This window comes from Apostichopus japonicus, chromosome 11, assembly GCF_037975245.1.
Source record: "Apostichopus japonicus isolate 1M-3 chromosome 11, ASM3797524v1, whole genome shotgun sequence".
Classification (NCBI taxonomy): Eukaryota; Metazoa; Echinodermata; class Holothuroidea; order Aspidochirotida; family Stichopodidae; genus Apostichopus; species Apostichopus japonicus.
In genome coordinates this window covers 9,745,890-9,773,309 of record NC_092571.1, presented here as the reverse complement: position 1 = coordinate 9,773,309, position 27,420 = coordinate 9,745,890, and the positions used below count along the sequence as shown (strand labels likewise).

Here is a 27,420-nt window from a genome sequence, read left to right as displayed (position 1 = left end):
TTAAAATCCTAAAGAAAAGTGCATGATACAATTCAGAATAACAACTTCAGCACCATGGTGTTTTCAAATGGAGCTATTCTATAGAAAATGGGATACTAATAGGTGAACGATATCTAAATTGGGTGTGGGTCATTGTTCAGTCATAACAATCCGCTCGAAAACGTTGACCATTGTCAGAAATAGAACTAAAATTAGCAAGCAGATAGAAGAGTTAAAATCTAAACAGTTAAGATAAGTACCATGACAGGCCAAGATCTCAGCTATCATGCATGTGGTTGGTAGGATATGCCAGTTTAAAACTTCTGTCAATATATATTTATATACATATATATATATATATATATATATAAATAAATACATATATATATATATATATATATATATATAGTAGCAAAAAGAAGTTTGGGTGATCTAAAGTGTTCCACATAGTAATTCAAACATAATAGTTGAGTAAATGTGTATAGAATGTAGTGCATCAGTGATTAATGACGTAAACAAGTAGTAGTAGTAGTGGTGAGTTGAGTTTCGTCTATCCGACATGCTCAGTGATTAACCTCTGCCACGTATCACGATCTTGCGCAAGATTTATTGCTTCCTCGAAATTGTTAATGTTAACGTCCTTAAATTGCGACATTATTTTTCCAAGCAAGGTAGTCACGGGCCTTCCTACTGGTTTAGCAGTATGTCTCATTGCTTCTCTTAAAGCAACCTATGCTGGAGCGTCCTCCTAGAGTCTTGCTACATGACCGAAAAATCTCAATCTTCTATGTGCGACTATGGATGACCAAGGTGTTTGGTTGGTTGCATTGTAGAGCTCATCGTCTGATAACCAAATGTTATTGGTCCATCTAATGTTGAGAATATTACGAAATAGTCTCCTTTGAAAAGTGTCAATTTTTGCGATCAAGATCCTTCGTTGTGCCCCACAGTTCGCAATTGTACAAAAAAAAAACTCTTTAACAAGCCTCGAAAATCCTAAGCTTAACGTTTCGGCTTATGTTTTTGCTTTTGAAAATACTTGACAGTGTGTTAAAAGCACCTTTGGTTATACCAATTCTTCGGTTAATATCTTCTTCGGTCCCCAGCAAGCTTCCAATAAATTTCCTTTTCTTGTGATTGAAAATTTTCACAGTTTTTGCGCAATTGATTTTCAGGTTCCTTCCTGCCAGTTTCTCAGATAATTTGTTCGTTGTTACGCATTCCAATACGGAGAAATGAATCCAAAATAGACAAGAAATACTCCACTCCCGCGGTAGGCTATAGTATAGGCTACTACAATATGACCGATAGGTCAAAAAAGTTTAAATTCAAAAACTGCACTCGACTAAATCAACGGAAATAATGAATCCAAACTGTTTTAAACACTAAAACAATAAACCTAGATACTAGAGTAAGCGCGACTTGATATGTTCACTAAAATGAGCAAAAACAAGCAAATTTCCGAAGAAAGATGATGCTGACAACACGCTACTCATGTCTTCCGAGTTATCTAAAGTGTTCCACATAGTAATTCAAACATAATAGATGAGTTAATGTGTATAGAATGTAGTGCATCAGTGATTAATGACGTAAACAAGTCAAAGGTTAAATATAAGCAGTTCGGCCATTTCGCATATACCGAAAACATTATCCACGTCACATTGAAACACACATACATCAGGCATATTAATTTGTCAAGTAGAAAACCACACAATTTTACATAAAAGCAAAGAAGAATACTAGTATGCAACAAGTGTTTGTAAAGACAGATAAGGAACGGTGAATCTGTATGTATTTGTGAGTGTGTACATGTAAGGGGAGGGGGGGGGGTCTCTGTGTGTGTCCATGTCTAAACCTGACAAGTGGCGATATGGGACAAAAGAAATTCCTGTCACCAGTTACCAACCAATAGCGAACAATAGTCATGGTTTGTATAGATAGAGAGTTGTAGAAGAAAGGTAAATGACATCGCTTGTATAGCTAATCCAATAGAAAACAAGTTTTGTTGTGTATGTGTATGTGGGGGGAGGGGCGTCGTTTGTATATGTGTGGCAAGTATGGAAGCAGGTGGTGGTGGCAGGTTGAGGTGGTCACATCATTCAAATTTAATGGGGACATAGGTGATGATCTTTCATGGGCAAAACATCGATAGGAGGGCACACTTGACACAGTGTTTTAATTTTAGTCTATACTACGATGATTTTAATCCGCCAAGTAAATGATTTTCCGAAAGGTAGGGAGAAGAGATATTCGGGTGCCATTTCATTGAATTCACTAGAAATAATAATAAATAAAAATAAATATGACGTTTGGCAATATAATAATAATAAAATAGTACTTATATAGCGCGTTCATCAGCAACTCTGCTCGACGCGCTTTACAGGAATTGAAACAATTAATACACAGTAAACATTTCAAATACAGGAAACATTCAAAAGCAAATAATACAATTATATTATCTAAAAGGTATATACCATAAAAGTTATTAAAGGATAGAAAATACATTAAAGCTTTAGTATTACAAAAAATACTTGACAGGAATTGAAACAATTAATACACAGTAAACATTTAAAATACAGGAAACATTCAAATGCAAATAGTACAAAAATATCGCCTAAAAGGTATATACCATACAACTTTAAAGGATAGAAAAATACATTAAAGCTTTAGTGATACAAAAAATACTTTACAAGAATTGAAACAATACACAGTAAACATTTAAAATACAGGAAACATTCAAATGCAAATAGTACAAAAATATCGCCTAAAAGGTATGTACCATAAAACTTATAAAAGGATAGAAAAATACATTAAAGCTTTAGTGATACAAAAAATACTGTACAGTTTAAAAATCAAAGGCAATTCTGAAATAATATGTTTTCAGCGATGTTTTAAAACTGGCAATGCTTGCGCAGGTACGTATTGAATTTGGCAAGGCATTCCATGGCTTGGGCGCACACACTGAAAATACCTTGTCCCCAGTTTTTGTCTTTGTTTTCATTTCTTGAAGCAGCCCCTGCGATGATGAGCGTAATGATCGGCTGGGAACATAATGTGCCAGGAGATCGCCGAATTAGTCGGGCGAGGCCATGTAGAGCTTTATCAGTCAGAAGATTGTCAGAAGATTGATTTTGTACTTCACTCGGTACTCTACTGGAAGCCAATGTAAAGACCTGAGAATCGGCGTTATATGGTCTCTCCTCTTCACTCTGCAAACTACTAACAATGTTAACAATGTTAATATATGTTAAAGTGTTTGTAGTAAATGTGGTGGGAAATTTGAGAGCATTTGAAACCACCCTGCATGTATGACATATATACATATATATATATATATATATATATATATATATATATATATATATATATATATATATATATATGACAATTTTACAAAGAATAACCACTCTTTATAGGCGAGCCAAGTGATTTTACTGCTGTGAATGCGTGTAAATGTGGTCGAGTGGTACGGCGTTCGATTCCTACCTTCGCCTGATGAGTCCCAAAAGGACGAAACCGGTCGTGAAGTGGAAATTTTCTGGTGTGCATTCTTTATTTATTTACTATAATATATATATATATATATATATATATATATATATATATATACATCAATAGAAATAAATAGAAAAGCAACTAAACGTTATGTTACATAATATGAAATTATATAATACATGCAATATTTACAGCTTTGGAATAAACAAAGAGCAGATTTTGACATATGCTACATTTGATAGGCACCGTAAACACACAACTAGAACGTTATGGTACCATAGCAATGTGGGCCTAGCGGAAATGGAAATATATATATATATATAAAAAAGAGCGAATCTATTAACCTTACATTATTATTTAACTTAACCAAGGTAGACGTATTGAAGTTGTGATCAAATATCCATTTTCCTTTTTTTTTATTTAATTTTTTATTATATTTGCTGGTATATTGCTTCACGCAAAGCTCGACCTATCTAAGATTCGGTTTTTTATTCCTCTTCGAAGATCTCCTTGGAAAATAAGTTCAGAGCTGACATAAAATGTTATGTTTTTTATATATTTTATTATAATTATATCTTTTCAAGGAAGCAAATATTGCTTTATTGGAACCGTATTCAGATTTCAGGAAGTGGCTGACAATATTCGAGCTAAACTACACACGGCGTCAACTGTTGTTCATTTCCTTCTTGAGATACAGCATACATGTAGGGCTGGCACATAGTTTCATAGGATTTGTTTCTATATCGTTTTTGACGAGCTAGTCTATAGAACTAAGTCAGTATTTCAGCAAGCATACGACTGTGTTTAAGACAAGATGGTGCGAGTCCTTCTAATATAGTATGATAGATTGTGGGTTCAATATTATTTGGCCATGTTGCCTTTTCAACTCACGTAGGACAGTGCTCCCCTACTTAGGCCGTAAAGTATATGCACTTACCAATCCACCCTTCCCCCTCCTTCCTCTTCCAGATTCCATCCGATTCTGGTCTTTGCTGGGGTTGCAGCTACGGGTGTGTGTGGTTGTGTGTATGTATGTATGTATGTATGTATGTATGTATGTATGTATGTATGTATGTATGTATGTATGTATGTATGTATGTATGTATGTATGTATGTATGTATGTATGTATGTATGTATGCGTGTATGTGTGTATGTATGTATGTATGTATGTATGTATGTATGTATGTATGTATGTATGTATGTATGTATGTATGTATGTATGTATGTATGTATGTATGTATGTATGTATGTATGTTCTTACTAGCCATACATATGTTGGACAAGTGGGACAATACACACCTGCATTTGTGGGTCAGTTTTCTGTGTAACGTGCACTTGTTGGTCGTCCTACAAGTGATTATGCATTCAAAAACTCCAAAACGCTTAATTTGATTATTATAGTTCATATACAGCAAAACATAATTTGTCCAAAAAGTGAATCTATTCTTGGTTCATTTGTGTATAAACGTGAATATAGCAAAATTTCAACATCGCCCTCTATTATGAACTGTCCCACAACAGTGTTGTCTGATATTAACTGAATCTTCTGCCTAAGTTACAAACATGTCTAACAAATGGTGGTGTGTTAGAGAACATTAGTCATAGCATGGCCCTATACGGTACTGGTTCAAGGTAAGTTGGAAGGAGTCTCCTATGTTTATTTGCATGAACACCTTTTATGAAGTTAAATTATCCTTCTCATCTTTTAAAATACACTTTCAAAATTACTACAAAGAATGCTATTCACATAATTCACTGAAGCTTGAAAATTTATATCAACAGTAAGTTTCTCATGTGAGACATTGACACAGGTTTATATTTTTGAAAGTGAGTAGAGGAGGCCAAACAGGGTCATATAGCAGTCCAACTCATCTTCTAACCAACTATCACGACTAAGCGTAATCGCAATAAAAATAGTCCATGTATATGTACCCAGTTCAAACACTTCACTAAAGATCTGACTTCATAGCCAACAGCATCTGCTACCCGCAGGCAAATATGTCGTTTGAAAATGTGCCACCTCCAAGTGTAATAGCAGTTACAAGCGAAAAATAATAATTCGTTATTTTGCAAATCTAAACAATAAATTAGGCATGGACAACAATACAAGGGGAGAGGGAGGGGCCTGTCCCCTCACATAACACTAAATGTCCCCCCCCCCCACTTTTGGTTCGAAGAACCATCAAATTGTCCTTACATTTATAACAATCGAGCCAAGGCCCACCCGGGACGTGTTTCATATTAATCGCCTAAATGTGATGTACATTCACATTGTAAGTAATACGTAATAAAAGTACTTCCATTTGTCAAGTCTCAGTTTTTGTGGTATCTTTAGTGCGCATGTAATACCACTTGAACATAGTGAATTAAATACTTAATTCTTATGCCAACAATTTTTTATCTTTAACATGACTAGGACATTGTACATGTGCGCATGGAAACAAGTGCAAACTTCAAGCAAAAGAAGTGGCATCGAAAGACGACCAATCCTGATCCTGGTATTGTAACTATTCATGCATGAAACTTGAGCCGATAAGGGCAAAGTATAGACGCTCATGAACCCAGACCTGCCCTTACATCTCAGAAAAAGCAGGCGAAAATAGTGTCATCAGTTCTAACGGTTGGTCGATATGATGATGCAGAAGGCTTTTGTGTGAGGAGGACACAAACCAAACACAGACTGACCTGAACTGCCACACCCCGTACCCTACGGGGCCCAACCGTTCAGCCCACCCCCAACCACCCACCCACCCTTATAAGTAGGCAACCACAGGTACCATCAGAATGGCCTAATGACAGTGCTTTCATATCTGGTTATTTACGTAACAATAGGTACAAGTGCGTTATTGACATGTTTTGTTTAAGTGGACATTTCTCAAATCATGAGATCTCAAAATAAAGAAATTGTACATGTTACTCAAGTGCCTGGAAAGTGGCAATCTAGGAGGCTTTTTTCGCAAAGTGTTTCTTGGTACAAATATCCTCAAAATGCAGTGGCGTAGGAAGGTAATTTTGAGTGGGGGGGCTGAAGACTGATGGCCGGCCTGGGGGAGGGGTCTAAGGGGAGGGGGTGTCCCCCTCCCCTTTGGAATTTTTTGCATTTCCAGGTGGCCTCAGATGCAATTTGGTGCAATATAGCACACTTCAACACCAACTCCATTTTGTAAACTTAATTTTTTATTTTCACCTGGCCTTAGATGCAATTTGGTGCTCCAAATGAGATTTTTTTTCTCATTTGGAAATGAGAAAGGGGTTTTCTGACTTGCGGAGCGGGGGGGCGGAATGATACTTCCGCCCCTCCACATTTTTCACTGGGGGGCTGGCGCCCCCCAGCCCCCCGGTTCCTACGCCCTTGTCAAAATGTATTAACTGACACACAATGTATTCATCTTTATAATGAAAACTTTTGCATCAACCATAAATGGAATACGAGACAGCCACCATGATATCACACGCTAGGCAAGGACATGTAATATTACAAGAATATTTTTCAACCAATGTGCGGCTGCATAAAAAAAAAAAAAAACATAACGGGTGTGAAGACTCTCGCAAAAATGACGTCTAAATGCCGGTACTTTGACCTATATAGTTTCAAATGAGGTGTAACAGAAGTGTTAAACACCACCATTGATCCCCGAAAATACACACAGCTTGCTGCCGTCGGTAATTAGACACTAGTGTACAGTCAGTACATACAGCTGCCGTTAATACCCACAGCACAGTGTACAAACCATACAGCGATGGACATCTCAGGTCCAGCTAAAGATAACAATTAAGGTATCACGTTTCATTACTGTCTGCATTTTGTAGCAACATGAACAAAACGTTACTTGCAAGCAACAGAGAGTTAACTTTTTCAGATTGGCTGCACGCGGTTTGTGGCGAGTCTTCAATGCCTTTAAAGGCTACGGTGAAAGAAATTCACCCACTAAAAGATGTTTATGTGTATGAACAAAACTGCACAATATATTTGTAGCAGTTTTGGGGAATGCGTAAATCAAACAGTTAAATTGCCTTGTTTGTGAAGGGGTAGAGCTGATTGCACCCTATGTTTACTTGGGGTAGAATTCCTCAATTAAGTTAGGAATAACAACACTGATGACATTCAAAAACAATGAAAAAGAAAATAGTATCAAGATTCCAAAATTTATTTAACATTCCTGTAAATAACAATATCATAACGTTTTAACGGTATACACAGGAAGTAACTAAATTGCATAATAAACTACCACTGACTTGGGAGTAACATGTTGAAAATATATATGTAACAAATGACTTCAATAATAATAACAAGCTTTTGTAAAGTGAACAGGAATTAAATTTCACAACTCCTGATGAAAATGACCCAATTAATTTATCAAATTTAAAGCACTAGATTCCTGAATAGTCTGCATATGTTCCCTCTCTCATGTTTGAATGATTTGGTAAAACCGTACAGTGCCATACTAAGAATACGTACAGCTTCTTCAGTCAGGGAAATAGAAATTGATAAACTGTATCTACAATGCTTTCAAACTTTCAATACAATGTACAATTAAATTGAATTAATTACAATAGAATTGTAATACAATATAAATTCAGAATTCAAATATTCAATTTATTCATGACAAAGTTTATATAGAAATCACATTTAAAAGAGCCTGTAAAGGAATGATGAGTTAAGATTTCACAAAGGATTTACTACAAACGTCAGTGAAAAATGAAGAAAATTGCACCAATATGATAATGTAGTGTATGTTACTTTTATGCTGCAAAAGAATGTTACCATATGCAATCATCAATGTATTACATTAGAGTTAGCATATTTTAAAATCCGCTTAAGGTGGATACAGAATCCCTAATAATGATGAAATATTTGAATCAAAATAACCAATCAAGTGTCAATTAAATGCTAAGTAGAAAAGTGACAATTGCTTTTTAGCAATTATATGAATAAACAACAATTTTCATTTAAAATGCATTATTGTAACACATGTAAACAAACAAAATGAAGGTATGTTATTATTCTAATGTTGAATTACTATTGTCGAAGAACAACAAGATTCTTGAAAATTTTGAAATGTCAGTAGTCTGCAAATGTTCCCTCTTTCATGTTTGAATTATTCGGTAAAACCTTACAGTGCCATACTAAGAATACGTACAGCTTCTCCAGTCAGGGAAATAAAAATTGATAAACTGTATCTACAATGCTTTCAAACTTTCAATACAATGTACAATTAAACTGAATTAATTACACTTAAGGCATCAATTTGCTGTACAATAGAATTGTTATACAATATAAATTCAGAATTCAAATATTCAATTTATTCATGAAAAAGTTTATATAGAAATCACAATTCAAAAGAGCCTGTAAAGGTATGATGAGTTAAAAATTTTACAAAGGATTTACTACCAACTTCAGTGAAAAATGAAGAGAAATGCACCAATATCATAGTGTAGTGTATGTTACTTTTATGCTGCTAAAGAATGTTACCATATGCAAGCATCAATGTATTACATTAGAGATAGCATATTGTAAAATCCGCTTTAAGGGGGATATAAAATTCATAATAATCATAAAATAGTTTGCTTAATTAAAATAACCAATCAAGTGTCAATTAGACGCTATGCAGAAAAATTAACAACAAATTTAGCAGTTATATGAACAAACAACAATTTTGTTTTAAAATTCATTATAGCAACACATGTAAACAGGTATGTTATTATTCTAATGTTGAATTAGTACTGTCCAAGAACATGACTCTTGTGACTTACAAACGTTGGTGAAAAAAAACCCAATATGATAGTGTATGGATGTTACTTTTATGGTTTTCCTCAGCGATATGAAAACGAATCATGATATTTAAGATCATGTGTCATGTCTGTGGTGAGTCTGTCAAAATCTGAACAATTTAGTAATTTGTGCCAGAGGTACAGCTGGCTGTACCATGTTAAGGATACATGCAAGTTGAGGGGGCGAGCTCCTTCATTTGTTTTCTCATTTGGCATTCCAAATCAAATGCACTTTTTTACTGAAAAGATACTAAAAATGAATATTTGCAATCATTCCAAAATCCCACCCCCCCTCACTTTAAGAAAATACTATAATTACACTAATGGTTACAATTTGCTGTATGATGAAAGTGGTATACTAATACTATATTCATTCAGAAATATCCAATTGTAATCATATGAAAATTTGACATACAAATCACATGTTTGTATGTGCCTGTAAAGGAATAAAGTTCAAATTTCACAAAGGACTTACAAATGTCAGTGATAAGCAACTGTACAAATATGATAGTGTATGGAGACAACTTTTTAGCTTTATCGTAATAAGCTTTAAAAAGAAAGAAAATTTAATGAAAGATCTGCATTGGAAATCTCTTGAAGCTCGCTACAATAAGCACTTCTACTAAGTGTACCCATGGCCTACAATGCATACAGTGAGGAATCTTGCTTAAAGTATGTGAGGGTCTTTAAAATTTGGGGATAATTTTTAGAAACCACACATGTTTACACTACTGTTGCTGAGGAAGAGTAGAACAAGCTGTCTTTAATACTTCATTTGTTCCCTCTTATTCTTTTGTATGATGTTCCATACTTTGGACTTTATTTGTACTATGGACCTGCGCTTAAGACAGGAATTCTTTAGCTTTGCTTGAAGGCAATCTTTTGACACAGGTGGGTGCATGGCATTGATAGCCTTTCTAAGGCATGGATCATTAATAACAGCTGTCTCTTCCTCTTTTGTCCACATTGTTTTAGATATTTTCACCCTCTTAGTTGGAAGTGCCTTTGTTGGCTCTTTTGATTCAGAGTTGTCACTCTCATTTCCGTCTGACATTTCTATGTCTGACAGAAGTTGGCTTTCCTCAATCTCAACTTCTTCAAGGGACCTCCCTTTAAATTCATGAAGTTTTCCCTTCTCAGCAGTTAGTAAAAGCTTGCTCACTTTTGCAAGAAATATGACGTCTTGGGGCAGCCGGTAGTACTGCTTGTGGACGGTTACATCATGCCCTAAATGGTTGGCCAATTGTTCTAATTCAGTGTTGGATAGATTAAGGATTTGTGAAAGAGTTGCTAAATGCTTGCGCAGATTGGTGGCAGTCAGTCTGTCAGGATTTTTGGCCCCACACAAATGCGCGTATTTGTGCAAACAATCATAACCTCGAAGCGGCTGAACAGAGTTTCCTGATGGGCAAGCAAATATGTATGGGTTTTGTGGATCGACGCCAGCAATTTGACGAGTTTTGTTGAGTACTTTAACCGAATCTGCCATGTCAGGGGTTAACAAGATTGGCACCCCTCTGTCACGTTTTCCACGTGTCATTATTAGAGTAAGCCTCTTTGCTGCCAGCTTTTGTGCTATTGGAAGAGATTCAAATATTTCATCTTGGAACTCTCTCTTTTTCTTTGTTTGCTCTAAATAATCTGACATTCTCAAATATTGTGTTTCGCCAGGTCTACGGCGATTGAACATTATTAGCTGAGCAAGGGTTAAAGAAGCCAACTCCCGCCAAGTGGATGTTGATACTTCATTACCTTGTAACTTCTCTTTTGTAGTACAAACTTGGTTTGTCAGTAGCTGATTGAGCTTCACAGTGTCGGCTGTTAAGGGAACTTTCTTTGGTTTTTGCCACTTTTGCTTGCATTGTTGCTTATAAACTTTTGTGGCAATTCTTTGTTTCCATTGCAGATTCTTTAGTTTCAAGAACTGCTCTGCTTTGCACTCCTGCAAGGTATCTGATGATTTAATGGATTCTGCAATTACAATTTCAGCCAAAGTAGTTAGGCTTTGTCCCAGCTTTTTAGCAAGTGTGGGTGCTTCAAAGTTTTGGTTTGAAGTGTCAAATCCAGAGCAAATGTTAACACCAAGGATCACGTCATCGAAATGTGCTGGGTCTACTAAGTCTTTAGCAGACTTAATAGATGCATTTATTTGCTGTGTTTCAAGAAGGAGCCTTGCAATGCGCCTCATTCTTTCTGAAACAATGTTGTGATTAATTGTGCTGCTATCATCACAGTGATGCTCTCCTAATTTGCAGATCCAGGAATCTGCTCTTATGGTAACAACAACACTATCAGTTCTCATACCAGCAAGTATCTCTTGCAGTTTAGCACTGCAGGGACTTTTTGTTGGAAGCAATGCCCTACCAGCCTTTTGACACTGTGCAGTTCGAGATGTGGTTGGATTTTCCTTTGCTTTTTTTAGGGTACATTTCTTTTGATGTCGCCACAATGACTTTTTCGCAAAATAGCCTTGGCAATCTGGGCAAGGAATGTAATCTTCCACATGCATTGTGCCTAATTTTGGTCTTTTGTAGACCAAGAGCTTTCCCTTGCCTTCTTTTAGCACACGACAATTATAGGCATTGTCTCCCTTTTTTCTGATCTCTTCTAAAATTGCATTTCTTTCTGCTGACCTTTTTGGCAACAGCATAGCTTTCATTACCAATATTTCATCAGCATGATGAGTTTCTAGATGTCTTGGTAATTTGGTTACATTTTGTTCACAAAAGAGGCAACAGTGTTGTCTGTTCCATGTTCTTTTCCTACTTTTACTATAGTAAGTGGAAGATACTTTGACACCACCTGAATGATTTTTACTTGTTGAGGGCTTTTCATTTTCACTGCTTTCTTCTTCGGATTCTTCATCTGTTGAAGATTCACTCTCACTAAATGCGTCTAGGTAATCATCGCTGAAATCCTCCTCATCAGTGCTGGTGCATTCCTCACTATCATAGTCCGTTGTTTGCATATGGCTAAGATGCTTTAGCCTTTTTGGAACCTAGAAGCAAACATAGTTTTAAAGACAAATGTTGTGATTGAATTCAAGTTTATGCAAACATAGTTGGTTTGTATGGTACAACATTACATCCAGAGTTCTAGACCTTATATTTTGGACAATGGTGTCTGAGATCTGAAATAGTCAGTGTCTTGTAATATTATTGTTGCCTATTGGTCAATTAATTATTTGACTTCAGGAAAACTGGAACTTGTCATAAAACTTTCAGGCTGAAGTCACCTAATAATGAAAACCCTTTGACTTAAAACTTCCTGAGTGATAATATGTGTTCCAGTATAATTGCTTATCGTAGCTGTCAGTTAGCGCTATAACACTGCTAAGCTAACAAACTGGCTGACTGCCCAGGCAAACATTACTGTTGGGAAATCAAGTCTTAAAGTGGGAAGGAGGTAAACCTGGGGAGGGGTATAAAAAGAGAGACTCATCTTTAGGAAGTTTTGGATTTTATAAAGCTCCTAAATGTTATATGGTGCAATATTTATAAGTTATTTTCCCCTTTTCATCTCATCCCTGCTCTACTTACTTGATCTTTGTTTTATATTTTCGCAGCTGAGCAAAGTCACCTTTAATAATGGTACATATTACAAGATTCAATGAAAAGATGACTTTAACAGATTCTTAGTACATTTATTAAAATACATAAGAAACTGGCAAAGCCAAGTTATTTTAACCAGGTTCTTCATTCATTTCTAGGCAAAGGGTGCCAGTCAAAGTGACAGTACCTTGCCCAATGTTTTATAACTCCATTATTAACCAATTTTCACTTGATACAAGCCTGAAGCAGATGGGAAGTTATTTCCAGAGAAGTTCCCCATTAAAACAAACACGTGATGAAATTATAAATGGGAAACTGACTAGGAGAACTTTTAATTTGAAAAGTGCCTAGGAAATTAGGGACAGCTACCTTCATATGGCTGAGTAGCTCAGTTGGTGAAGCACAGGTCCATAATCCTGAAGTCACTGGTTTAGAATCCCATCTTGGCCTCAATTCTTTGCACTTTACAAATTTTATTAAAATATCTCCCAGTCATTTTTCCATTTATAATTTCATTATTCATTCATATATCACATTTAGATACCAAAGTTACAATACCTGAGCCTTCATTTGTTCTAGCATCCTTTCAAAGATTGGTTGCAGTTCAGGGTGAGACTGTGAACAGATAATTAAACCTCTTTAGAGCATTTGTAATTTTAATGAGAGAAGTAAACAGAGCCATAATTGTTGATACGATATAGAAGCTTGAGACTGATACCTTTATAAGGTTCTGAATAAAAACTTCATGAGGTAATATAGGTTTCTTGGCCAAAAAAAAGGAAGAGTTACTGCACTAGAAGATGGCTTTTCTCCACAATTTGTCATTTTGTCTCTGGGAGACAAGCGGCCTGAAGTAACATGGTTGAAACATTGATTACAAAGGTAGGATTACACATGTTTATTACTTGCAGCTCATTCCTTTATCTTACTTTATGTTAGAAAAAATTGAAAACCTAAATTGAATGTTTTGAAATAACAACACTTACTTCCTGACATGGTTTGTTCAAGATATCTGTTTAAAAGATAGAAATAACACATTTTATTTATCACAGTCTGAAATGCATGCAAACTGTTTCGGATTGTGTGTATTGCTTTAATATTGGTAATGCGTTTATTTGTTTACCTTGAACCTGCATTGACCTTAAACATTCTTTTAGCAGTCATAACTTTCCTTTTTGTTGAAGCATTTCCTGATTCCAAAAAGTTCAGGTAACCATAGTTCAAAACAGTAACAAACAGAAAATAATTTCCAGATAACCGTATGCATGTAGAAACAGTGATTTCTATAGATATTACCTCCTCATAAGAATTCATACATGTAAGCGATATATTCTGCTTGAGAATAATACCTGCCTACAGTTTTGACTAGGAAATATTTTTGTAATGTTAATTAACAGTTTAAAAAGTACAAAATGCTTTGTTTACTAGTTGTAAAGATATTTTCACACTGGTGATTACAAAATAAAGTTGGATTTCCATCTTTAGACAATTACAATGCATTGTTTACCTCACAAAAATCATATAATGTTTTAGTCATAACTATTAAAATAGCTTTGCTTCTAGTTTGTATCTTACCATATGAGTACATATTTCCTGTCAATTCGTCTAGAAAAACTGCTTCATCACGGTTTGAGTCTGCAATGTTAAAACAATTAGAAGTTTTTTGTTTATTTTGTGATTATAGTAGATTCAAGATTAATGAAGAGAGCCCACATCTAACCCTTAAAGCTATTTAACTATGCCATTTTGGTATATTATCATAATTAGTTGCAAGAAAATAATCACAATTTGTTTCGAATAGTATACATCTTCAAATATAAAATACAAAAAAAAAGGGGACCTACATATGATACAGACAATTTATTCAAAGACATTGGGCTGCACTTACCAAGTAAGGAGTTGTGATATTTTCCTAGATCAGCATCAAAGTACAGTTCACCGCCTGTGTCTTCTGTAAGTTAAAAGTGTAAGAAGTTGTAAATGATATTACTGCAGCTATTAAATGTTTAGATTTAACATAGTTAGGGATATATCTTAACTACGGTATAATGCCTGAACAGTAGTTAGATTTAAATGTTAATAGCTAAAGAACACATAAGCCTGATAGTTAAGTAACATGCATGCATTTGGACTATAGCTATCAACACACGACAAGGATTTACAAGAAAATGTTTAATCATAGAGATATGAATATGAAACATACCAGTAAATGATGTTGAAGTTGAGGTTGAAATGCTCTCCTGAAGAAATATGTAGTAAAATATAAGAAACATATTTGTTATTGTTTGCAAAAAAAGGACCAAAATTTGAGTCAAAATTTTTTCCATCTTAATGCTATGATTGCAAAGCATCAGTATCACATGTAATCAATATTAAAGTAGCAATATAACAATATAACCTGTTCTTTCACTATGTTCCAGACTAGCATTAAAAAGCAGGCAAAGACAGCACACAGAGGATGCCTGTAGATATGGACTCCTGAAGGTTTAACTCGCTATTTACTAAAGAAAAGACTATTTGCTTCACTTCAGTAGCTTCGACATTGCGTTATTAGTGTAAAGGTAGTAAAAGGAAGCAATGCACCAACTATTCCAGAATGCAGTTTGATGCAGTTTACATGATTTAAAATTGTTTGTTGCATGAGTCACTTAACAAAGGAGTGATATGACTCAAGTAGAAAGGGCATGTGTTACGTAGTGACTTCACAACAGCATGTAAAAGCCAAATCGCATTAAGTTTGGACAATTTGTTCACATGCAGTGTATCATGTACAGTAGGTCTTGTACACGCTGCTACAGGATTCAAAAGGACATCAAACGGAAAAGACAAAGCTACTTACTTTGCAACATGACTTGATAATAATTCTCAAACACAGTTCAAATTTCAATGGGTTAAAGCATTACTTTGGATTTATGAATTAATTTCAATTAATTTTAATAGTTAATTTGTGGTATATTCTTCCACAAAAGGTTATCACATTTCAATTGTTGGAAGCTTCTTTTCAAGGCCAAAGCTAGTGTTAAAAACAGTTCTTGGTCAACTGAGCACACACACATTCACTTGTAGGTCTGCATATAGTGCCATACTTACTCAAATCACAGGACAGTCACTCCTTTTATTTTGTAATGAAATTTTCTCATATTCAAACAGCATTTTAAGTATCTCAATGTACATGGATGTAGGCTAGTATACCTACCTTACTATTTGCTGTGACAATTTCGTCATTGGCTTCACAAATGGTCTGTGTAAATATGAGGACAAAATAGTCATGTTAACATCAAATTACAGAGTCACATACAGTTGTGCTACAACTGGACTTACACCCAGTGTCATTTGTGGGTCTAGTGTAATTGTTAATGAAATCAAAGAACCCGCCCCCCCCCCCCCCAAAAAAATTACTGAATTGACATGATTTACAACTTGTTTTTAATTAATTTCAATAACATAGGGTGTCTTCTGAAACCCACGCCATCAAACTTTGGTTAAAATTGTTCAAGAGCTTGTGCCAGAGCTAGTGTTAAAAACAGTTCTTGGTCAACTGAGCACACACACATTCACTTGTAGGTCTGCATATAGTGCCATACTTACTCAAATCACAGGACAGTCACTCCTTTTATTTTGTAATGAAATTTTCTCATATTCAAACAGCATTTTAAGTATCTCAATGTACATGGATGTAGGCTAGTATACCTACCTTACTATTTGCTGTGACAATTTCGTCATTGGCTTCACAAATGGTCTGTGTAAATATGAGGACAAAATAGTCATGTTAACATCAAATTACAGAGTCACATACAGTTGTGCTACAACTGGACTTACACCCAGTGTCATTTGTGGGTCTAGTGTAATTGTTAATGAAATCAAAGAACCCGCCCCCCCCAAAAAAAAAAATAATGAATTGACATGATTTACAACTTGTTTTTAATTAATTTCAATAACATAGGGTGTCTTCTGAAACCCACGCCATCAAACTTTGGTTAAAATTGTTCAAGAGCTTGTGCCAGAGCTAGTGTTAAAAACAGTTCTTGGTCAACTGAGCACACACACATTCACTTGTAGGTCTGCATATAGTGCCATACTTACTCAAATCACAGGACAGTCACTCCTTTTATTTTGTAATGAAATTTTCTCATATTCAAACAGCATTTTAAGTATCTCAATGTACATGGATGTAGGCTAGTATACCTACCTTACTATTTGCTGTGACAATTTCGTCATTGGCTTCACAAATGGTCTGTGTAAATATGAGGACAAAATAGTCATGTTAACATCAAATTACAGAGTCACATACAGTTGTGCTACAACTGGACTTACACCCAGTGTCATTTGTGGGTCTAGTGTAATTGTTAATGAAATCAAAGAACCCGCCCCCACCAAAAAAAAAAAAAAATAATGAATTGACATGATTTACAACTTGTTTTTAATTAATTTTAATAACATAGGGTGTCTTCTGCAACCCACACCATCAAACTTTGGTTAAAATTGTTCAAGAGCTTGTGCCAGAGCTAGTGTTAAAAACAGTTCTTGGTCAACTGAGCACACACACATTCACTTGTAGGTCTGCATATAGTGCCATACTTACTCAAATCACAGGACAGTCACTCCTTTTATTTTGTAATGAAATTTTCTCATATTCAAACAGCATTTTAAGTATCTCAATGTACATGGATGTAGGCTAGTATACCTACCTTACTATTTGCTGTGACAATTTCGTCATTGGCTTCACAAATGGTCTGTGTAAATATGAGGACAAAATAGTCATGTTAACATCAAATTACAGAGTCACATACAGTTGTGGTACAACTGGACTTACACCCAGTGTCATTTGTGGGTCTAGTGTAATTGTTAATGAAATCAAAGAACCCGCCCCCCCAAAAAAAAAAAATTACTGAATTGACATGATTTACAACTTGTTTTTAATTAATTTTAATAACATAGGGTGTCTTCTGCAACCCACACCATCAAACTTTGGTTAAAATTGTACAAGAACTTGTGCCAGAGCTAGTGTTAAAAACAGTTCTTGGTCAACTGAGCACACACACATTCACTTGTAGGACTGAATATAGTGCCATACTTACTCAAATCACAGGACAGTCACTCCTTTTATTTTGTAATGAAATTTTCTCATATTCAAACAGCATTTTAAGTATCTCAATGTACATGGATGTAGGCTAGTATACCTACCTTACTATTTGCTGTGACAATTTCGTCATTGGCTTCACAAATGGTCTGTGTAAAAATGACGACAAAATAGTTATGTTAACATCAAATTACAGAGTCACATACAGTTGTGGCACAACTGGACATACACACAGGGTCACTTGTTGGTCTAGTTGTAAGTGCTAATGAAATCAAAGAAAGACCATAACAAATACAAAATTGACATGATTTACAACTTGTTTTTAATTAATTTTAATAACATAGGGTGCCTTCTGAAACCCACACCATCAAACTTTGGTTAAAATTGTACAAGAACTTGTGCCAGAGCTAGGGTTAAAAACAGTTCTTGGTCAACTGAGCACACACACATTCACTTGTAGGTCTGAATATAGTGCCATACTTACTCAAATCACAGGACAGTCACTCCTTTTATTTTGTAATGACATTTTCTCATATTCAAACAGCATTTTTTAAGTATCTCAATGTACATCGATGTATGTTAGTATACCTACCTTACTATTTGCTGTGACAATTTCGTCATTGGCTTCACAAATGGTCTGTGTAAATATGAGGACAAAATAGTCATGTTAACATCAAATTACAGAGTCACATACAGTTGTGGTACAACTGGACTTACACCCAGTGTCATTTGTGGGTCTAGTGTAATTGTTAATGAAATCAAAGAACCCGCCCCCCCCCAAAAAAAAAAAAAAATAATGAATTGACATGATTTACAACTTGTTTTTAATTAATTTTAATAACAAAGGGTGTCTTCTGCAACCCACACCATCAAACTTTGGTTAAAATTGTACAAGAACTTGTGCCAGAGCTAGTGTTAAAAACAGTTCTTGGTCAACTGAGCACACACACATTCACTTGTAGGTCTGAATATAGTGCCATACTTACTCAAATCACAGGACAGTCACTCCTTTTATTTTGTAATGAAATTTTCTCATATTCAAACAGCATTTTAAGTATCTCAATGTACATGGATGTAGGCTAGTATACCTACCTTACTATTTGCTGTGACAATTTCGTCATTGGCTTCACAAATGGTCTGTGTAAAAATGACGACAAAATAGTTATGTTAACATCAAATTACAGAGTCACATACTGTTATGGCACAACTGGACATACACACAGGGTCACTTGTTGGTCTAGTTGTAAGTGTTAATGAAATCAAAGAAAGACCATAACAAATACAAAATTGACATGATTTACAACTTGTTTTTAATTAATTTTAATAACAAAGGGTGCCTTCTGAAACCCAAACCATCAAACTTTGGTTAAAATTGTACAAGAACTTGTGCCAGAGCTAGGGTTAAAAACAGTTCTTGGTCAACTGAGCACACACACATTCACTTGTAGGTCTGAATATAGTGCCATACTTACTCAAATCACAGGACAGTCACTCCTTTTATTTTGTAATGAAATTTTCTCATATTCAAACAGCATTTTAAGTATCTCAATGTACATGGATGTAGGCTAGTATACCTACCTTACTATTTGCTGTGAAAATTTCGTCATTGGCTTCACAAATGGTCTGTGTAAAAATGACGACAAAATAGTTATGTTAACATCAAATTACAGAGTCACATACAGTTGTGGCACAACTGGACATACACACAGGGTCACTTGTTGGTCTAGTTGTAAGTGTTAATGAAATCAAAGAAAGACCATAACAAATACAAAATTGACATGATTTACAACTTGTTTTTAATTAATTTTAATAACATAGGGTGCCTTCTGAAACCCACGCCATCAAACTTTGGTTAAAATTGTACAAGAGCTTGTGTTAAAAACAGTTCTTGGTCAACTGAGCACACACACATTCACTTGTAGGTCTGCATATAGTGCCATACTTACTCAAATCACAGGACAGTCACTCTTTTATTTTGTAATGAAAATATTCTCATATTCAAACAGCATTTTAAGTATCTCAATGTACATGGATGTATGTTAGTATACCTACCTTACTATTTTCTGTGACAATTTCGTCATTGGCTTCACAAATGGTCTGTGTAAATATGAGGACAAAATAGTTATGTTAACATCAAATTACAGAGTCACATACAGTTGTGGTACAACTGGACTTACACACAGTGTCATTTGTGGGTCTAGTGTAATTGTTAATGAAATCAAAGAACCCGCCCCCCCAAAAAAAAAATAATGAATTGACATGATTTACAACTTGTTTTTAATTAATTTTAATAACATAGGGTGTCTTCTGCAAACCCACACCATCAAACTTTGGTTAAAATTGTACAAGAACTTGTGCCAGAGCTAGTGTTAAAAACAGTTCTTGGTCAACTGAGCACACACACATTCACTTGTAGGTCTGAATATAGTGCCATACTTACTCAAATCACAGGACAGTCACTCCTTTTATTTTGTAATGAAATTTTCTCATATTCAAACAGCATTTTAAGTATCTCAATGTACATCGATGTATGTTAGTATACCTACCTTACTATTTTCTGTGACAATTTCGTCATTGGCTTCACAAATGGTCTGTGTAAATATGAGGACAAAATAGTCATGTTAACATCAAATTACAGAGTCACATACAGTTGTGGTACAACTGGACTTACACCCAGTGTCATTTGTGGGTCTAGTGTAATTGTTAATGAAATCAAAGAACCCGCCCCCCCCCCCCCCCAAAAAAAAAAAAAATAATGAATTGACATGATTTAAAACTTGTTTTTAATTAATTTTAATAACAAAGGGTGTCTTCTGCAACCCACACCATCAAACTTTGGTTAAAATTGTACAAGAACTTGTGCCAGAGCTAGTGTTAAAAACAGTTCTTGGTCAACTGAGCACACACACATTCACTTGTAGGTCTGAATATAGTGCCATACTTACTCAAATCACAGGACAGTCACTCCTTTTATTTTGTAATGACATTTTCTCATATTCAAACAGCATTTTTTAAGTATCTCAATGTACATGGATGTAGGCTAGTATACCTACCTTACTATTTGCTGTGACAATTTCGTCATTGGCTTCACAAATGGTCTGTGTAAAAATGAGGACAAAATAGTCATGTTAACATCAAATTACAGAGTCACATACAGTTGTGGCACAACTGGACTTACACACGGGGTCACTTGTGGGTCTAATTTAAACTTAAGTATAATTGGAATAAAACAGATATTTTCATCGATATTGGAAATTTTTGATGAACATTTTAACACATTAGACAGTTATCAATGGCAAGGGCGGCGGAACTGGGGGGGCACAGGGGGCACGTGCCCCCCACTTTTCCTCAGGGTTAAAAATGTGCCCTTTTTCTACATAAAAATTTAGGTGTCTCAAGTTAGCAAGAGGCCAGGGAACCAGAATGAACACTCGGGAAGGGCCGTTTCCGGCCATCTGAGGGGTTTGTACAACAAACAATTTTCTTGTGCGCTCCGCGCCAACCGATGGTGGCGCTCCGCTCAGATAGTCGTGCATACAACTTTGCAAATCCTGGCTACGCCCCTGACTTATAATGAATTTATGTGGGTCAAACTCAAAGCTATTTCAAATGGAAACAATTCGTTAAGATATTAACAAGAAATAAACTCTAATTCGGAAGATTCCTACATTAGCAACTAGCATGATTTCACCTCATTTGTCTCAATAGAAAACTTGTTCCTTGTTTGCACATTGAATATTGCAGTGCTAGTATGCATGTTTTCCTTCAGGGGGGGGGGGGGCATGGAGTGATGTGTATATGCTGCAATAAGAGTTATAAAGGGTACTAAATATCAGGCTACATCAGTCCAATAGAATTTCTGCAAAGTGCCCTTTGATGTCGGTGCCCTCCCCCCCAGATTAAAAGTGCTTCCGCCGCCCTTGAATGGACATGCAACAGGATGCATATAGATAGTTGTTTTGAAAGGAGATTGCATAGAAAGGTATTATGTAAAATATTTGTCACAACTGCCTATTTACTTTAAGTATATCAAAGAACACAAAAACAAGAACAAAAAAGATACATGTTACCACTTGATTTGAAATTATTTTAAAACATAATTGTTCCTAATTTTCTTCCCCAAAAGAATTTTAACATTTCACCCAATTTCATAACACATTTTAAATACCCACCTTATTTTTTTCTGTAACATGTACTTCGTTGTCTTTACTGGTTGTCTGTGTAAAAATGAGGAGAAAACTCATGATAAAAAAAAATTGATATTGTGGAATAGACAGGGTGAATACTGAAATACCTTTCATACACAGAGTTTTATAACAATGTGGAAAGGTATTAATAACTTGGTGAATGAATCATATTGCATATGCCTGAAATAGGTGTACGGAAAGCTTAATTTCACATGCTGTACAGTTGTGAAACCCAGGACTCACGCACAGTTTCACTTGTACTACCTGGGTCTAGTGCTTACGGAATCAAAGAAACAACAAAAGAAAAATACAAAAGGGAAAGTTACTTGAGGTGAATGCTACCAACTAACTAACACACATTTTCAGTAGCCAATGAAATTAACCCGTGTAAGGCTTACAGCAAAAAGGACTGTGCATCATAAAGGTTGAGTGAAGAGCATATTACTGGTGTAAGAAGTTCACATAGGTGGAATTATACAGTGATATTGAAGCCATCCAAACAGTTCGATTCAGTTATATGTCATTCAAGCTCTTGTTTTGTGTGCTAAAATAGAGCAGAAATTCTGGATCTTTAAACAATTGACTTCCATAAGTAGTCCTATATTGCTCTTGTATGAATGTTAAGCATGCATTGTGTTGGTAAGGGATACCTGAATACTGCACACTTTCATACCTTGCTGATATGATCAAAGAGGTTTTTAATGAAAGTTTACCTTTTTTCGCCATGGGGTATATCCTCCATAATCATATTCTAGTTCATCTCCTTGAAGGATATTTTTAGTCGCATAAAGGCAAAGATGTGGGTGGCTGTCCTTCACTATTATTCTCATCCTGCAGTTAGCTACAGAGGAAATGTTGTCATTAACAAGGCGTCCGATAGAACCATCTTCTTTTGAGGCATCAATACTATAAAAAAAAGAAAACACAAAAAGAAAAACAATTAGTGTAAAAAAGACAGGGGCAGTGGTTTTAGATTGAGTTCAAATATAAGGTTATGTTACATTTCTACATTAGTAGCATTATCTTGACTGAATTCATTAATAAACTAATAACAGTGGTCACAAATTCCCAGAGTCACACTAACAGTCATCTACTTAGCAATACACAAAACATACACTTATCTTACCACTACATCGAAGTAAGGCTTTAGGTGATATCATTTTATGTTATAATAACTTGTGGACAGCCACATGAACATCTCACAATACAATAAACAGTGCATGCAGATTTAAAAATAAAAACACACACAAGCAACTATCTAATAAGGTAAACCAACTTGTTTTCATGTCATTTGTCACCATACAAACTTCTGAAAAGGTTTCATGGATATAACTTGTTCATTGTTACCTTGCAAACTGTGAGGAGATGTCAAATCCCATTAGTCATGAAGGAATGTTTATCAAATCAAGAATCAATAGATGGGATGTGCCCCTATACAATGTGAAATATTTATCTAGTTCTAATTACCACATGTTTTTTCCTTGATGTTTGAAGTAGTACATATATGCTACGTCTGAGATGTTTTTCTGACATCTCATCTCAGCATCTCTCTTGGAGAGGAGGTCCCCTCTGTATTCTGTGATAAACTCTCCTTTGTATATTGCTTTGGTTGCAAATACACCTCTACCTGCATGTTTGCAAGGGATAAATAAAGAGATAAATTTAATACTGTATTAAATTCCACTCCTACTCATACTGATGATTATGTTGAGCAAAAGACTCTTTACTTTGACATTTTAAATTTTGACATGTTCAATTGTGTCAATCTCAAGAGTGTATTTGCTTCATTAAGGCCACAAATAAGTTTGCCTCAAAATACACTGTAGCAGTGTTGAAATGAGTTCACCACCAACCATAAGCATTAGTACACTGACACCTAGAATAAAAATACATTAGGCAAATGTACACATTCATCAGCAACTGTGGCCATGCAGTGGTTAAACATTTGTACATATTTAATGCAGAGATAAGCATATATAGCAGATGAGGCTATGTATACTGATTTACTGCAGGGAGATTTAATTGTAATTCTGCAGCCTTATATGTATCCTAATTCCAGAGTGGTAAAAATTTTGAAAACCTTTACTTTCACTTGAAGTCAAGCTTCCATGATTTCAAATAGGAGCAAAATACTAAAATCAGTTTTGTTTCCTAGGAGTTGTTCACCTAGAAAATATTGGGGTGTGAGTAGAACAAGTTTTATTTCATGAGTGCATGTTCATGTAATGTTTCAACCCTTTCAATACCCCAGAATGTATCAATGATGGAGCTTTAATTTTAAACATCAATTTGTTTATGCCACTTGTTAGAACAGCTACAATTTTTTTCAGACATTTTTCAAGTTTAAAATAGTGATACATATTGTCTGCCACTTGCAATGAGTCTACATTTGCAATTAGAACACTTTTAGCCAACCAAGATCATGAAATTAGTAAAACCCCAGAGCAAGTCCACACAATTGTGACACAAAGTTTTACTTCCTGATATGAATCTTGACTGTTAGCCAGTATAATTTAAGCAATTTCTATTTATTTTCAATTTACTTATTTTTGTCTGGATCCCACCCCCCCCCCCCCTCACACCCAATTAAAACATCAATGGGCAAGATTCTTTAATTGAGTACTGATGAAAATAAGATCACCTATAACATATATTGATGCTCCAAAAACTCACATTAAAATTAATGTGAATCAAATAGGAGTTCATTGAACAATTAATACACCATTCTTCATTCTCCAATTTGAACAATGATATTCCAGTACAAGAGATTAAATGCATACCTTTATGACCATTAATCCATTCTACTGACAAACCGTCTCTGTCCATAGTTTGCATGGGTTGAATGATTGTATGGCCCTGGACTGCTCGTCTTCTATGACGTAGATTGTACATCTACATGAGAAAATAAGTATTAACTTTTAATTGCTATTATTTTACTCTGTTTTCAACAAACAATGAATCTCTCAAGACTTATTCCATGTAAAGGAGATTTAGCTTAACATACATTTCCTCTACGAAAACAAAACAGGATATATCAGTTCGTGGTAAGTTTGTAAATGGAATCAGACCATTGAACTCGATGCTGATACAGCCGTGTAGGGTATATAGGTAAAGCTAGGCCTAGGCTACTTTCATACTAGAGTGCCATGCATAGAACCATGGGGCTATCACCGAAAAGCTCCATGATCCTAAGCCCAGCCAGCTACAGTAAGATATCCCTAATGTTAGGCCTATCATAAGCTATGCCTAGGCTATATGTGCCCATGTCTATAAGCTTAGTATAATAGTCCAATTAAACAAGATCAAAGTTTGGGGAGGTATATTTTACAAAGTGGCTATTCTTACGACTAGTTGTAAGAATAATTTCCGACTACGCATGCGCAGTTGCTATTTTCATGACCAGGAGTACTATTTTTACGACGAGGAATATCAATAATTTGCGGTTAGGGTTAGGGTAAAGGTTAGGATTGAGGTTTAGGGTTAGGGTTACCCCTACTACATTCGCAGTTGCTTTATTTACTTTACTGCACTTGAATTTGCCTTTGTCGTATGAATAGTTTATAAATAATTGTTACGACTCGTCGTAAGAATAGCCACGGCCTATATTTTAGCTAGGAAATCCACAACAAACCGGTTAGGCATAGGCTTAATGCCCTAAGCCCATCATAAATTGTAGGTTCAGCGTAGGCTATAGACGAAGTAGGTTATAGCATGTCCTTAATTGTGTGTGTTGCCTGATTTTGTGCTCCAGTGTTTGCCCTGTTTGCACCTAGGCCTAACAAGAAAGGCCTATACTATATAACCACATTGACCTGCTATGATTCCTTTTAAAATAATGAATTCAGAAGTAAATGATTTCGAAAGACACCAAAATATGCCACTTATTTTAAAGCACAAAGGCCTGAGCTAATCTTTCTTAGGTCAGCTAAGTAAAACCAGCATAGGAGGCCTAACTTAGGCTGAGCCTAGAATTAGAAATTAAAGTTTATTACTGATTCTGTTGGCCTAGGACCTATCATACATTTGTGTCATGTGTATGTCAGCATTGAGTTACATTTTGGAAGGATGCAAATTTACTAACATGCATAAAATTAGGTGTCCTTAACGTTGGTAACAGTTAAATTACCAAGCCTAAGTTAGGCCTAGCCTAGGCTATACCCATTAAATACCATATCCTAAGGAGTAACGTTTAAGTTAGACCTAGGCCTAGACTAGCTTCCTTTGGAAGTGTGGTCACAGCGCATTGCCTTTTTGTACGAAAATTTGCTATATGGATGCAAAAGAAACAGTTTGCCTCTTTAACAATAACAGCTTACTGATTCCTTACCTGATCTAAATTAAGACCACCTAGGCTACATATAAACCTAGGCTAGTGCATGCTATTAACATAGCCTAGTGTTACAGTTAATCTATATAGCCTTACGTTAGGCCTAGCTAAAACAAACCAAGTTTTGTGTTCTGCATGGTTTGATACATACTAAACGTAGTCTTATTGGGCTAGTTTTAGAATTCCAAGCCAATGGCATAGCCCATGATATACTTCAGGTAAATTTGATGTTCAAGATTAAAATACTAATACCTACCTTGGTGTTTCACAGTCCATTACAGCAGTTTATTCTTGTAGTTTCTCCTGTTGCTCACTGTATGCTAACAATAACATACTGTATGTACAAGAGTTCAACTATATAGCAATAACTGGGGGCAGTATTAAAAAATGCCGGTCATATCATATTTCATGTTTGTCAGCAACTTGGTGTCTCACACCAATAGGATCAGTTGTGTAAGTCCCTCACATACACTTGTTGGTAAAAAATCCCTGACCAACATTGGTATGTCGAGGGTTAGGACAAAATTCCGACCAACATAGGTATGCAATGTACGTATGCGTGTATGTATGTATGTATGTATGTATGTATGTATGTATGTATGTATGTATGTATGTATGTATGTATGTATGTATGTATGTATGTATGTATGTATGTATGTATGTATGTATGTATGTATGTATGTATGTATGTATGTATGTATGTATGTATGTATGTATGTATGTATGTATGTATGTATGTATGTATGTATGTATGTATGTATGTATGTATGTATGTATGTATGTATGTATGTATGTATGTATGTTTGCGTATACGTCTGTAGCACTTGCTTTGGTCCGCGACAACTCACCAAAGTGATGGATATTTGTCATACTGGCTGTGTAGATGTATTATGGTAGGTGAGCCCTATTGTTTTTCGCCATGATCTTATCAATAATAATGAGGTTATGGGGTCAAACGTAAAAATCTTTACAAACTTGGTATTCAGTTGTTGACCAATAACTGGTACATGTAAGCCAAATGCATTGGG

The 27,420-nt window shown here is 35.3% G+C and overlaps 2 protein-coding genes across 5 annotated transcripts in view; one reads left to right on the top strand and one right to left on the bottom strand.

Moving 5' to 3' along the window:
• LOC139976385 (uncharacterized) overlaps positions 1 to 27,420 on the top strand; it is a 132,226-nt gene that overhangs the window by 71,522 nt on the left and 33,284 nt on the right. The gene's annotated exons all lie outside the window — the stretch shown is intronic.
• On the bottom strand, positions 7,606 to 27,119 carry LOC139975937 (uncharacterized). 4 transcript variants are annotated; one of them, XM_071984233.1, is made up of 13 exons: positions 26,649 to 27,119; positions 24,846 to 24,957; positions 23,533 to 23,692; positions 22,779 to 22,971; positions 22,051 to 22,095; positions 20,425 to 20,469; positions 15,995 to 16,039; positions 15,002 to 15,038; positions 14,687 to 14,749; positions 14,374 to 14,433; positions 13,785 to 13,810; positions 13,357 to 13,413; positions 7,606 to 12,245 (listed from the first exon to the last, which is right to left on the bottom strand). In XM_071984233.1, the coding sequence occupies exons 2-13, from the start codon at positions 24,955 to 24,957 to the stop codon at positions 10,011 to 10,013; spliced, it is 3,078 nt and encodes a 1,025-aa protein (XP_071840334.1). In that variant the 5' UTR covers positions 26,649 to 27,119; the 3' UTR covers positions 7,606 to 10,010. The 4 variants fall into 4 exon arrangements, with proteins under 4 accessions (XP_071840334.1, XP_071840333.1, XP_071840335.1 ...); XM_071984232.1 differs by lacking the exon at positions 15,995 to 16,039 and adding an exon at positions 19,931 to 19,975 and having other exon boundaries at positions 24,846 to 27,118; XM_071984234.1 differs by lacking the exons at positions 14,374 to 14,433; positions 15,995 to 16,039 and adding an exon at positions 19,931 to 19,975 and having other exon boundaries at positions 24,846 to 27,116.